General features: G+C 47.6%; 2 protein-coding genes across 3 annotated transcripts in view; one reads left to right on the top strand and one right to left on the bottom strand.

Annotated features, from left to right (window-relative positions):
• Cdh13 (cadherin 13) overlaps positions 1–14,635 on the top strand; it is a 1,261,125-nt gene that overhangs the window by 838,781 nt on the left and 407,709 nt on the right. The gene's annotated exons all lie outside the window — the stretch shown is intronic.
• Positions 6,907–7,866, bottom strand: LOC107151041 (BAG family molecular chaperone regulator 1-like). The gene has a single exon (XM_015496287.2). It carries the CDS (start codon positions 7,686–7,688, stop codon positions 7,065–7,067), a length of 624 nt encoding a protein of 207 aa, XP_015351773.2. The 5' UTR covers positions 7,689–7,866; the 3' UTR covers positions 6,907–7,064.

Below are 14,635 nucleotides of genomic sequence, written 5' to 3'. Positions count from 1 at the left end.
TGAAGTGTGTGTGTGTACATGTCTCTATGTCTGTCTATCTGTCCATCTGTACAGACTCTGCTCATTCTGCAGCTGCTGGTGGCAGAGCTTGGGTCTGTTCCTGACTGGCATGGCTCCCACGTGCTCTCGCTTCCCCACACCAATATGCTTCCTCTTGTTCTGGTTTGTTTTAGGGCCACCTGTGTGTCTTAGAACAAATCACTCAGCTGCTAGGACTAAATTTGCTGCTATGGAATTTTTCATTTAAAAAAGAATCAAACTATGGCATCAAAATTGGTTTTGAGGACAAAAAAAAAAAACCCAAACATGAAGCACCTGACCTCCCGCACATAGTAATCATCAGCCCTGATGTGCCTAAACAGACCTATGAGAAATTCTGATGCAAATTCAGAAAAAGGCTTCAGAATCAGTTTGTCACATTCGATGGCACTTCCCAGGGAGTTTTATATTGTACGGGCAATTTAATTTCTCCTAAGTTGGGATCTTCAACCATGGGACAGTGTCATGTTGCCTAGGGACTTTCCCTGAACACAGCGTCTGCATCCTTAAGAGGCTTGTTAACTCTCTTTCTGCCACGTACATGTTGACCTCGCCTACTTCTGGGGTGTGGGCAGGTGATCGAGAGCAGGGCTCCTCCATAAGCAGGTAAGTTGCTTGGTTTAACCACGGGAACCCCACCCCGGGCAGGGACAGCGGGCACAGCTCTTCCCTAGCCGATGGCTGAGCCCTGTGCTATGGCTGGTCACCTGTGCCGGCCTTCCCTGACCACACCGCCCTGAGTACCTCTGTCGTGAACATGGGAAACCTCCAAACCAATTATCATCTCCCTTTGGTTCCAGCCCTGCGTGTGGAAGAAAAGAAATCATACCTTCAAGGAGGTGTTTCCTCATCAAATAGTGTTTGGTGGTGAAATTAGTGCTCTAAGCCCCCAGGGTCTCACGGTGAGAGGCACCTTAGGTCTCTGGTCGCCGTGACAGCCTTGCCATCCACCTCTGCTGTCTGAGTCTTATTTTGTTGGTTGCTGTTGTTTTGTTTTTATTTTGCTTTTTCCCTCCCCGTTTTTTGTCTGTTTTAACACACCCCCACCTCTGCGCAGGACTGTGGCCGTCGTCAGGTTGGCCACCACTCGCATAAGTCACAACAAGTTGAGTTTTGTGGGGTTGAGGTAGCATCAGATGAGCAGATGAGCGCACGGTGAAGGAGGAAAATCAAAAGCTTAACCCAGACACCCAGGGGGAGCCGGGTGGGCCAAGGAGCTGAGAGCTGCGACACCCCCTAGGAGCGGCAGAGCGAGGCCTCCACAGAGACGGAAGGACAGCTAAGGAGCTCCGTTGCCTACTCTTTCTTTAAATCCTTACCAGGACGGTTAGAAGGAGGAAGGACCCTCGAGGCCCCTTCACAAACCTGGCATGTTCATATGTCTTTTATGGTGCGTTTGCAAGTTTTATTTTACTTTTGAATGGCACCTAACGGTCATGTTTATGGGACACCATGTGGGGTTTCTTGGGGAATGCCCTCAAAGGCCGGCAGGATAGGTTTCACTCTTCCCTTTGTCACTGAGAAAACCCTGACTTGGGCCACAATGGCTACTGGAAGCCAGGCCTCCTGACTCGCCTGCTTTCACCTCTGGACACAGAGGAGCCGGAAGCCTCAGGTCCAGGAATTAGACTGGCGGGGGGCTTGGCAAGGGCACCTGGAGCAGACAGTGCTTGGCCAGGAGAAGGGGTTTGCAAGGTGGAGCCTGTGGGAACTGGGGGCTTAAGTGACCCATTCCTCTGTCCAGCAGAAATGTCTAGAGACTGAGCTGCATGAGGACAGCTGCAGACGCTGTGGACATGGCCCAGGACAGGAAAGACAAGTCGGCACCCACCCAGGAAGCACACACAGAGCTGTGGCCACTGTGAGGAGGGCCAGGGAAGACCAGGGGCGAGAGATGGAGCAGACAGGGCAGGGTCTAAACAGCAGGTCAGCCAGGCCCCCGGTGGGAACTGATGACAGGGAGGAAGGCATCTGTCTTGGGGATGAACATCGGAGATAGAAGTCACGAGGCATACAAATTCCTGAGGCAGGGGTGTGTCTGAAATGTTCTGGAAACATCAGGGAGGGCCAGATGTGGTGGCTCATGCCTATAATCCCAGCTGCCTGGGAGGCTGAATCAGGAAGATCACAAGTTCCAGGCCAGCCTCAGCGATTTAGTGAGTCCCCAAGCAACTTAATGAGATGCTGTCTCAAAATAAAAAGGGTTGAGGATGTGGCTCAGTGGTTAAGCGGCCCTGGGTTCAGTCCCTAGTACCAAAAGAAAAAGAGGAAAGAGGGAGGGAAGGAAGAGAGAAGGAGGTGGGAGACAACAGGAGGCAGGCCTTGTGCCTGGAGCAGAGAGGCCAAGGTGAGGCTGCGGGACAGGAGAAGCAGTGTGAGCAGATCCCTGAAGGCCTTATAAGCAGACATGGTGAAGACAGGCATGATCTGGCCCATGTCTTCATGCGTCACTCTGGCTGACAGTGGAGAACAGAGGTGACAGGGATGGGAGCTGCTGTGACCACTCTGACCTTGGCCCAAGCCTTGGGGAGGAATGGAGAGGAGGTGACAGATCCAAAGCTGGGGACATCTCCAGAGTGCTGTCCAGTTTGGCTCTGCTGGCCAAGTGCTGCTGCAGCCAGCGGGCTCCGTGCTTCTGTGCGCACCCCTGCACCCTGCTCCCATCCTCAGGGCCGTCACCGGCTCTCCATGAGAACACCACAGCTCAGAGATCCAGGGACCTGCTCAAAGCCCCTGCAGCTTTGGCCCTCGGTCTGGCTCCCAAACCTGTCCTTCCACGCTATGGACTGTTTCCACTCCAAAGGAGACAGAAAATTTCAGACTTTGGGAATTTCTTATTGCATCAGCATAAATATTATTTAATTTCCCACACACTCAGATTTTGTCTATTTAAAAAGACTATGAATCTTTCCGTTTTAAAATCAAGATGGTCAGGATTAATGACACACCATAAAATTTTACAGGCAGTCGTTAGTGCCCGCCGTGGCTCCTCGGGGGCTTGGCGCTCCACTGTGGCTTGGGCTCCACCTTCTCCTCTCCGTCTTCTCCTCAGAGCAGGATTCGGCATCGCTGACCAAGATCTTGGGGCCGGAAGGAGTGAGGTTGGGATGAGTCATCGTGAACCTGTGTTTTAACCTGGGCAGTGACAGTGGGACCTCAGACACGGCAGCTTGCTGACATTTCCCCTTCCCACAGAAGCGACAGAGCCCGTCTCATTCTCCTGTGCACCACGTCTCCCCTTGATCAGCTCCTTTGCCCCTCACCTCCCTCCCAGCTCCTTACGATTTACTTCAAAGAGCTAAGTCCTGCACAGACTGCCTCCTGGCTCCCTCCCAGCTTCGAGTTCTCTTTCTTGGATTGTCCTCTGTATTAGCTCACTGAAATGACAGATCACCACAGTGGCTGAGAAGCACTCCACCTAGCCAGGACAGAGGACGAATGTGACAGAACCCACCCAAATAGCTAAGGAAAGAAACCCACCAAATAGCTATGGGCACCGTGCTCAGGAAAGCCAAGCCACCATCGGCTTCAGAACAGCTGGACCAGAGAAATTTCTTTTGGTTCTTCCCTTGCATGTTGGCCTGAGTGTGCTCCCCTACTGTAGGCTTTGCCCATCTGGTCAAGGAAGACGGTCACAAACAGCGCCCGTCTAGCACATGATCGAGGCAAGAGAAAGCATCCCTACCAGCTCTGGCAGAAAGAGCTAGAAACACTGTTTGGCCCAAATTTCAGCAAGTGCCCATTGCTGAAGACACCTCTGAGGCCAGAGAAATGGGTTCCATTTGGCCAGAAGTATAACCCTTGTTATTCTGTTAGCACTGGCTGACTGTTCTGGGACAACTGGGGCAGCTGACACAGAAGGGGTTAGAGGCCAGGCATGGTGGTGACTGATTACAGGGACCCCTGTAATTCCAGCTACTCAGGAGGTTGAAGGCAGGAGGCTCACAAATTTGAGGCCAGCCTCAGAAATAGAGAACAAGACCCTGTCTCAACAAATAAATAACTAAAATAAGAAGAAACAGGGGTGTAGGTCAGTGGTAGAGTGCTGGCCCAGCATGCATGAGGCCCTGGGTTTAATTCCAGCTACCACAGAAAAGGAAGGGGGGATTAGAAAGCCTGCTAGGTAAACAAATGTTTAGCTAGCATCCTTCATCATGGTTCTGCCAAAGTCAAGTTGCATATGCAGCTCAACGCTTTATCCTAAAGAGAATGTAGGGCCAGGAGGCCGAGGGCAGGACTTCTTTTCCATTGTAATTCACCTAGCCACCATGTCTTAAGTACCTACCGTGGTGCTAGGTACCCATGGATGGTGAATACACATAGACTCTGCCCTCAAGGATGCGGTCTATTGGGAAAGGGACCTCTTGAAATTGCAGAAATCAATCAATTTACATGAATATCCTCAGTGCTAACCGAGAAAAAGGAGAAATAGCCCCAAGTGCTAATACTCTGTCTCTTGAATTGAGTTATTTTTCCTAGGCAATAAAATTTGAAGATTGCAATTAGTTAACCATCATGAAGACAAATCTTCAAATATTTCTTTCACTGTGGTGACATTTAAAATGCTTCCTGCTCTACCGAACAGTCAATTGGATTCCCCCCCCCCATCTTTCCATAAGGGCTAATTGCTGAGCAATTGATTGAATCCCCTTTTGTTACTGTGTAATTTACTAACCTGGCCCAAACAACTGCCTTGGCGCGTCTCAGTTTGCTCATTGTGGTCACCTACAGGGCAGGTTTGAGGTAGAGATGTTCTTATTTGGTTAAACTTTTCATACTCGAATCGGTTCAATTGCGGAATGTAGTGATTCGGAGCAAAGGCTCAGAGGACACGGGACAACGGGCCCAAGCCTTGGGCCTTTCACCCGTAACATGGGGGAGGTAAGACCCCGTCTGGTGAAGGGTGGCGGAGGCCATGTGACATGGCCCTTCTCAGGGTTCTGCCCTGCTGGAACGTGCTCAGCTTGGTCAGCACTCTGGGGCCCCCCACTTTCTCAAGGCTGCTGCTGACGTGTGCCTGTGGGAGCTTGAACGCGGTCCTGAGTGCCAGTCCCCAGGGTGGCAGGTGGGCACAATTCAGCCACCCGCTCTGAAGGAGGGTGCCAATGTGATGGGGCTGGCGTGAGGGTGAGAGGAGAGAGCAAGGCCCCTCGGAGCGAAGCCACCCCGGGACGGAGCCAACACAATCACGGGGACGCTGGACGGCTGACATGGCATCCCAACACGAGCACCGTCCTCACCTTCTTGCCTCCTGGGGACTCTCCCAGGAGGCTGACCCCTTGGGACTCATATTTTCTAAACACAAGGATGGCGGATCTTTACGCACAGCCTGTCCCCTTCCTTCTCACAGCGCTCAGCTGTGTCCCTGGTTTGTCGGGGACTGCACTGTGGGAGGCTGTGGGGCACAGGAGGAGCGAAGGTCCTGCCCCAAGCTGTCCAGAGCCATAGTCTTTGGAGGATCTGTCCAACAGGGTCCTGGTGCTCTTTGCCATTTTTAGATGTTTTTGCAAGACCAAAGGTCACACCCGCTGCTTGGTGAGATTCCCACTCGTCGGAAAACACAAAAGACCTCACGCTCTGAGGAAAGTCATTTCCCCAGAGCTGAATCCAAAGAAGAGATGTCTGTCCAGGTGCCATAAACCAGCAGCCTGAGTCTCCTTGTAGAGTGACCAGAAGCAGATTCGACAGCGCCACACAGCGGCCTCTACTAACCTGCCCGAGGCTGTGGATCCCGAGAGGGTGACCACTTTCATGGTGACCTGAGGTGTGTGTGCAGGTGCACTGTCACTCAGACAGAGGCCCAGGACAAGGTGCATCAGGACAAGCACTGGTTCCGACTCAGAGGAAAGACTACATCTAGAAGAGGAAGGGCGGATAGTCTTTGCAGAGTTTAAATGTACCAGTGTCTTCTTTTTTTTTTTCTACCTCTTTTATTATGTAAAGATTAAATGATTTATAAGAACTTATAATAGTGCCTGTTACACGACAATTTCTTTTTCCTTTATTTCTTTTTTTTCAGATATCTGTTTTTCCCCACATAGTAATTTCTTACTAGTCTGAGGTCTTACCCACCCAGTCCTAAACTGCTGGGACTTCAGTGAATCCCTCTCTGTCAAATGAAGTGGGCCTTGGGCGGCCTATAGGGAGCCTATCTCCTGAGCACTATGATAAAGAATGAAATGACAGCAGCTGATAATGTTTTTCCCCCTGTGGGTACAGGGGTTTGAACTCAGGGGTACTTAACACCGACCTACATCCTCCGCCTTATTTATATTTTATTTTTAGACAGGGTCTCACCAAGTTGCTTAGAGCCTCACTAAATTGCTAAGGGTGGCTTTGAACACATGATCCTCCTGCCTCAGCCTCCTGAGCCACTGGGATTACAGGAATGCACCAACAAGCCTGGCTGTTGACCAGTTTTATTTTTATTTTTTTCAATTTTATGAGGAATCACCATTTTGTTTTGTTTCTTTATTTTATGTATTTATTTTTACGTGGTGCTGAGGATTGAATCCAGTGCCTCGCATGTGCTAGGCAAGCATTCCGTCACTGAGTCCCAGCCCCAGCCCCTGTTGACCAGTTTTAAAAGGCAAGGCCCACATCTCTTAGGATAAAGACCAAAGTCCTTACCTTGTTCCTTTTGTAATCTCAAAACAGTGAACACACAGAGCCACTCTCAACTTTTTAAAAATAAATTCTGACTATAGCTACAAAAGGCTTTACCTTCTTAAGGCTCATCAAACCAAACCAAACCAAACCAAAATACTCTTCAGCTTGAGGAAAGTTGGTTAAAAGAGCTGGGAAAAGGCACCTGCTGGATTGTATAGCCACATAGAAACAGAATAAGAAAACAGACAGGAGCTCTACTTAAGGTTGCAAAGATAGTACTTTTTCATTGAGAAGTGGTGTAGGAGTAGGAAAATTGATAATTGGCCAGTTGCCTTTAACAGCTATGGAGAAACAGGCAATTTCTGTTCCAGAGAGGACAGAGCTGTTCTTCAGTCAGCACCATTCTCCACTGCACCTCACTCAACAAGGGCCAAGTTTGTAGACTGCAGCCGCTCAGACTCCTGGCAGATGTTCTGCTCCACTGTGTCACACTCAGCTAGGAATGCCTGAACTTTTTTCACCAAACCCTTCCTTTTTAGCCTACTGTCTTTGAAATTTTCTGGTAGGATCATTGTGTCAATCTCCTCTAAGATCTTCATAAACTGCTCAATTGTGGCTTTTACTCGCCTATCAAGTTTGCCGAGAGCTTCAGCTTGCAAATCCTTAGCCAGAAAACCCTGCTGGATTCCAGTAAGTTCTTTATTCAGATCTTCCAGGTGGTCAGCTATCTTCTCCACTGACTTCTCCAAATCTTTCAACTTCCTTAATTCAGCCTCTTCCTCTGGACTGTTCTTTTCTCCAATTAACATGACCCGGCAGCCATTTTGTATTCCAAGTGCTGACAGTGGTGTCTCCATTTCCTTCAAAGATTTTCCCTTAAATATGAGTTTCTGAAAAGCCAGTGGAACCCCTGTGGCTTCTTCCACAACCTGGGCCAGGTCTTGGACAATTGGTTCATTGCTGCCTTGCTGTGGGGTAACATGAAGGTCATACTTCTCATTGTTGTGGGTGATGGTCACGCAGAGCTCGGCTGCCACCATTTCCTGGGTTTGGGTCACCTCTCCAGTCGGTGCCACCTCTTCCGCCCGGGTCTCCTTCTTGGCCCGGGGCGCTTCCTCGGCCTGGGTCACCTTCTCGCTCCGCGTCGAGCGGGGACGAACCTTCTTCACCCGCGGCCTGCGAGCGCCGCCCCTGGTGGATCGGTCATGTCCGNGCGGTCTCCGTGCGCCGCCCCGTTCCGCCAGGCCCGCGCTAGTTGACCGCCCAGCGGCGGGAGCTAAACGCCGCGTCTTGCAACCTTACCGGGTTACTTCCTGGCCACGCCTGTACCAGTGTCTTCAATCCAGAACCATTTCTCTTAAAGAGAAGGACTTATTGATGTGCTTGGACTTGTATTTAGAGATTTAGCCCAGACAGAGCCGTCTGGGGTGTGCACGTGGGGTCTGCCTCCGAAGGGCTCATGGCCGGCTGCCTCGTGAGTGGAGGGCTTCCGCACAGACAGGAGGCGCTGTGAATGCAAGAGCCCTCGGCTCCCAGGGAAATGCAGAAGGTACGCTTGAATAAAAGGCAGCAGAGTGTCCTTGCTGACACCCCCCCCCCCCAAGCTAGACAGGAGCCATTCAAGAAGCTAGCTCTTTACCTGCACAATCTCACACTAATCTTCCAAGAAAGCCTGGGGAGGTGATATCCCCAATTTTACAACAGAGGAACTGAACTGAGACTTAGAGAGATTCAGTGAGTTCTCTCTAACATACAGATAATAAATGACTGAGCAAGAACTTGACCCCAAGCTCTGCACACCACCTTCATGCTCTGACTCCCTTCTTGTGAGGATAGTGCAAGGATCATTGGCTTTTCCCTTCTCTCCATGGGGAGGGGTCCACTCTTTCAGAGCAGAGCCCAGGTTGTGTACAGGTGGAAGGGCCCTCTCCCATTTTCTCTAAATCCCAACCATTTGCACGTGAGTGAAATTCACGTGCAGAGTGTCCATGAGCTACTGCGTCACCTCCTGGTTCCAGCTGCTCCTCTGACTGCAGTCATTGGCCACTGGCTCCTCTTCTGCCTCCCCTGCATCTGCGCCAAGCAGCGGCAGAGCAGGGACTCCAGCCTGGCGTTCCGCAAGCTTAGATTTGATTGACAGCTCTGCTTGCAAAGCCCACCTCAACCGTTTAGTATCCTGCTTCCTTCTCTGCAAAGTGAGGCTAACAGTGTCTATTTAGATTATAAAAATTATTATGAAAATATAAGCAAAGCTCCTAGTAATGCACTTGTCCCAAAGCAGGCACTTAACTAATATCAATTTCTCCCTCTTCTTTGCCTCTTCCTCCCACAAAATAGAGAGCTACAGAGATGCTGTCTTCTGCATCTGAGTATTTATAGTTTGAGTGATTCTACACTTTGCAATCCCCCAAAGACTGTTGATCCCAATGATTAAGAACATGGAGACTAGCTTCGCCAAATTGTACCATGTGGGTGTGGCCTTCAGGTGGCCTCGGGCCTCCTGCCTTCTGACCGCTGCCCTTGCTGTGTGTACAGAGGGATTTCCTTCCTTCCTTCCTCCGTTTCCCCTTCCTTCCTTCCTTTTTTCCTCTCTCCTTCTTGCTGTGGTGTGTGGATTAATCCCAGGGTCTTGCACATGCTAGGCAAGTGCTGTACCCTGGGCCCACATTTAGGGATTCAGGTGCACCCTGACATGGTCACCAGGACTCCCACCATCTGGGGTTCTCCGAGTGAGCACCTTGGCTTTTAGGGCTGTCAGGATGAGGATGGTGTTAGCAGGGCAGCCCTGGCATAGTTTTTTTTTTTAATTTTTAATTTATTCTAGTTTGTTATATGTGAGAGCAGAATGCATTAAAATTCATATTACACATATAGAGCACAATTTTTCATATCTCTGGCTGTACACAAAGTAGAGTCACACCATTTATGTCTTCATATATGTACTTAGGGTAATGAATTCCATCTCATTCCACAATCTTTCCTACCCCCATACCCCCTTCCTTCCCCTCCCACCCCTTTGCCCTATCTAGTGTTTGTCTAATCCTCCCATGCTCCCCCCAACCCCATTATGAATCAGCCTCTTTATATCAGAGAAAACATTGGGCATTCTGTTTTTTGGGGATTGGCTAACTTCACTTAGCATTATAGTCTCAAACTCTGTCCATTTACAGTCATGTAAATGCCATGATTTTATTCTCTTTTAATGCTGAATAATATTCCATTATGTGTGTGTGTGTGTATCTCCATTCATCTAATAAATGGGATGAATTCAAACTGAAAAGCTTCTTCTCAGCAAAAGAAACAATCAGTAAGGTGAATAGAGAGCCTACATTTGGGGAGCAAACTTTTACCCCATGTACATCAGACACAGCACTAATCTCTAGGGTATATAAAGAAATCAAAAAGCTAAACACCAAAAAAAACCAAATAACCCAATCAATAAATGGGTCAAAGACCTGAAAAGACACTTCTCAGTAGAAGACATACAATCAATCAACAAATATATGAAAAAATGTTCAACATCTCTAGCAATGAGAGAAATGAAAATCAAAACCACTCTAAGATTTCATCTCACTCCAGTCAGAATGGCAGCTATTAAGAATACAAACAACAATAAGTGTTGGTGAGGATGTGGGGGAAAAGGCACACTCACACATTGCTAGTGGGACTGCGAATTGGTGCAGCCAATATGGAAAGCAGTATGGAGATTCCTTGGAAAACTTGGAATGGAGCCACCATTTGACCCAGCTATCCCTCTCCTTGGTCTATACCCAAAGGACTTAAAAACACCATACTACAGGGACACAGCCACATGGATGTTTATAGCAGCCCAATTCACGATAGCTAAACTGTGGAAGCCCTGGCATAGTTTTAAAAACAAAACCTGTGTTTTCCTGTCTCCCCACAGAATGCTCCTTCCCCTAGAGAAACTGGTGGGAACCAGGAAGGATAGAAACAGAGCTGGAACCATGTCTGGCCCCCGAGCCGGCGTGGGTCACCCTCCCATTCAGGGCTCTCTCCTGTAACAGCCACTTCCACTGCCAAAACAAAGAGGGCCAGATGTGGCTGGCCAATTTGTCCTTGTCCCTTTTCTGGGATAAAAAGAAAATGACTTAACTGAATCTTTTTTTCTTTAAAATGAAAAGAGATTTTAAAAACATTTTAGTAGCAAATAGCTGTCTTAAAGTAGGTGAAATAGGAATCGATCTTGCTCCCTTGCCTTCCCAAAATGGAGAGTTGGGAGAATCCCATGGGAACAGGTAGGTGGCAGCACCAAAGGAGGGGTCTGGGGGCTGTGTCAGGCACCGCTGGTCAAGAGGTCAGGAGCCCCTCATCCACTGTCCCTGCCGTCCCCTGTCTCCACGTGCATCCCTCCAGCATTGACCTATTGCAGTGGAATTTTAAAGTTAACGGCACTATCTTCCCATATAGGTAAAAAATAATTTCAAGAATGTTCAAATACAGATAATTATAAGAAGATTCTTTCTCTTTGTTATCCCACCTTGGAGAATCTGCCCCAAGGAACAATTCAAACTGCAGAAAATGTTCTTTTTTTTTTTTTTTGCAAGAAGTGTTCTTGATGGCTTTATATGCATTGTTCACAGTTTCAACAGCCAAGCACCCATTATTCTTAAAATGGTGGTTAAATGATGGTTCTTCCCCTAGAGAAACTGGTGGGAACCAGGAAGGATAGAAACAGAGATGGAACCATGTCTGGCCCCCGAGCCGGCGTGGGTTACCCTCCCATTCAGGGCTCTCTCCTATTTTGAATATTAGGCAGCCCTTAAAAAGTTGGTGATAATAGTAGAAGAATGCTCATGACACAATACAAAAATAATGTGAGGATATTTTATACTTTAATGCCGTTCCTGGCAAAGCCCATCAAGGATTTCTAGAGGTACAGACAAGCTTATTCTGACATGTATGTGGAAAGTCGCAAGCCCAGGGCAGCTAAACAATCTCCATGAAGAAAAGCAAAGTGGGAGGCCTAGGTCTAGCTGATGGGTCGCTGTGAAGCACCGGCAGTCAAGGCGGTGGGCGCAGCGGAGGGAAGGATGTGTAGGCCAGTGGAACCAAACAGAGAAGAGAAATGGACCCACGTGAGCGTGCCCAGCTGACCCTCCATCAAGGCGGCAGAGCAACCCAGGGAGGAAGGCAAGCACCCTCAAGTGAGCCGGACAATGGGTGCCCAAGGCAACCAGAGCCTGAGCCTGAGCCTCATATGAAGGCCAATTCAGAGTGGACCATGGCATAGAAGTGAAGTGTGGAACTGTGAAATGTTTAAGGGGAAAAATGGAAGAAAATCCCAGGGATCTAGGGCCAGACAAAGAGTTCTTAGACTTGACCCTAAGAACCTAATCCCTGAAAGGAAACTGTGATAACCTGCACCCTATCAAAATGAAAAGGTTTTGCTCTGTGAAAAATTCCTTGGAGAATGACAAGTTAGAAAGAAGGAAAAAAAGATTTACAAACCATGTATCTGACTAGGGATTAGTGTCTAAAATATATAAAGAATGCATTGAATTCAATGACAACAACAACAACAAAATCCAATGAACTAAATTATAATATGGGTAAAAGACATAGATAAACATTGCACCAAAGGGGCTATACAAATGGCAAATAAGCACATGAAAAGACGTCCAAACTCATCAACTGTTCGAGCAATGCAAATTAAAACCACAATGAGGTACTAGTACGTACTTATAAGTGTGGTCAAAATTTTAAAATAATAATAATAACAAATTCTGGTGAGGACACAAGGAAACTGACCACTCACATACTGTGATGAGAGTGTAAAGTGGGACAACCACTTGGAAAACCAGTGTGACAGGTTCTTATGAAACTAAAGATATGCAATGACCAGGGGACCCAACATTTGCACTTCTAGGCATTTATTTGAAAAAAGAAAAAAAAAACTTGGTATTTACACAAAAACATGTTTATAGCAGTTTTTTTCACAATAGGGAGAAACTGAACACAACAACCCAGTTGTCGTTCGACATGTGAACAGTTAAACAAAATCTGCCACATCCATACCACGAAATACCACCCAACAAAAAAGAAAAAGAAAATGAATGAATTATTGATGTACACAGCTTGGGAGAATCTACGGGGAATTATGGAAAAGATCATCCATGCCACACATGCTCTATGATTCAATTTATATATGTTTTCCAAAAGACAACATTTTGGAAATGGAGTTCAGATTAATATTTGCTAGAAGACAGGATATGAGGGGACAGATGGCCTATGGGGGAGAGGAGGAGGTCTTATGGAAGGGTGACATCTGGAATCTTAGGGCGATGCATACACAAACCCATACATATGGTAAAATTGCATAGAACTAAATGCACGTGCTTGTGCGCACACACACACACACACACATGTGCAAATACAACTGGAGGAACCTGAGTCAGATCAGATGTTAGTATGTGAATTGTGACTCTGTTAGGTTTTGCAAGATGGTGCTCTTTGGGAAACTGGGTGAAGGGTATTTCTTGAAACTGCATGTGAATCTACAATTATTTCAAAATAAAAAAGTAAAGTTAAAAAAAATTATACACACACACACACACACAGTTTTGTGTATTTAAAAGACCAGAAAAGAGTCACCAAATTGTCATGACTATAAAGTAGACATTGAGCATCTTAGTTTTTGACTTTTCGCTTTGGTTGGTTTGTCAGATTTTTCTAGTGTGCATGTGTTAGTTTCACAAAAAGGAAAGAAAAGCAAACTGCCTTTTTCTTTTTTAAGTTCATTGCCAAGAACAACTATTTACAGTCCTGTTTTTAGTTTATTCTGAAAGTCCCTTCATTCCTCTCCGGTACTTCAAATGTAGAAATAAAGCACACACACACACACACACACACACAAATCACCACCTGCTTAAGATGCTCAAGAACCATTGTGTTAGACTCAGTGTCTGAAGCTCAGAGTTGATGATTTGCAGCTGCAGGTGTCAGGAGTCTTGCTAGGCTGGGCAGAGATTGGGCCTGGGAAGGTCATGGAGTCCAATCTTTGTGGTTTCTGTGTGTGATTCTGGTGTACCCCAAGAAGGTGCATCTTGATGAGTAGTTTAAAGAGTGAAGTATTGGAGAGAGACAATAACGCGGCAGGGACTGCTGGGCGACGTGTCTCCTCCTGCCTCCCCTCTGCACTACCCTTTGATGCAGACATAATTTGAGGAGCCCCAAGCACAGGGGTGGTAGAGATGAGTGCAGCGTCTGTTGTGGGGGAACAGTCTCCGGAGCCTATAAAAGATTCAACTCCTGCCTCCCCTTAGGAGAGGTATCCAACCAGTATTAATATTTTAGAAATAGTAGAAGGTAGACGAGAAGCCGTTATTCATCACCAGCACCTCCATGGTACTAAAATTAAATAATGGATTTTTTTAAAGACAGAATTGCGAGAGTTGTGGAACTATAAAAAATATTCCTCTCTTGGGGATGTTGCATTTTTTGCTTTTATCTTTTCTTCTCCTCTTGAGAACATTTTGATTTACTTCTGTGATAAGCTTATAACAACTAGGGAACTTGGGAGGCACAGTGAGCTTGGCTGGGGGAGGGAGTTAGGCAGCTTACAAATGAGTCTGGAAAATGTGTTTGGCTTCAAGTAAGAAAGTGCTGGGGCTGGGAAAGCATCCGTCTTCTATTGTCAGGGGGCCGTGGTGCCCATAACGGTAAGAACCCGCAGTGCCACCTGGGCTCAGGGTCTGTTCAGCAGGAGCCTTGCAAAGAAATGCCAGCCACCCCTTCATATTCAGCCAGACCCTGGAGACAGCCCGCCTGGCTACCCTGTGCCGTCTGAGGCGTCATTTCAGACACTGAATGGATGGCCGGGGGGGGGGGGGGGAGGCCAGGAGAGTGGAACTGACCGTCATCTGGAGTTCTAGACTGGCCCAGATGACCTCAGAGGGTTCCATTTCTGAACTAACTGTGCAACCCCTTAGATAAGTGACATCACTTGGCTGAGTCTCCCCCACCC

The sequence above is a fragment of the Marmota marmota genome, unplaced genomic scaffold (assembly GCF_001458135.2).
Source record: "Marmota marmota marmota unplaced genomic scaffold, marMar, whole genome shotgun sequence".
Taxonomy (NCBI): domain Eukaryota; kingdom Metazoa; phylum Chordata; class Mammalia; order Rodentia; family Sciuridae; genus Marmota; species Marmota marmota.
Note: the sequence above shows the minus strand (reverse complement) of the source record. Positions and strands in the feature narration are given on the sequence as shown.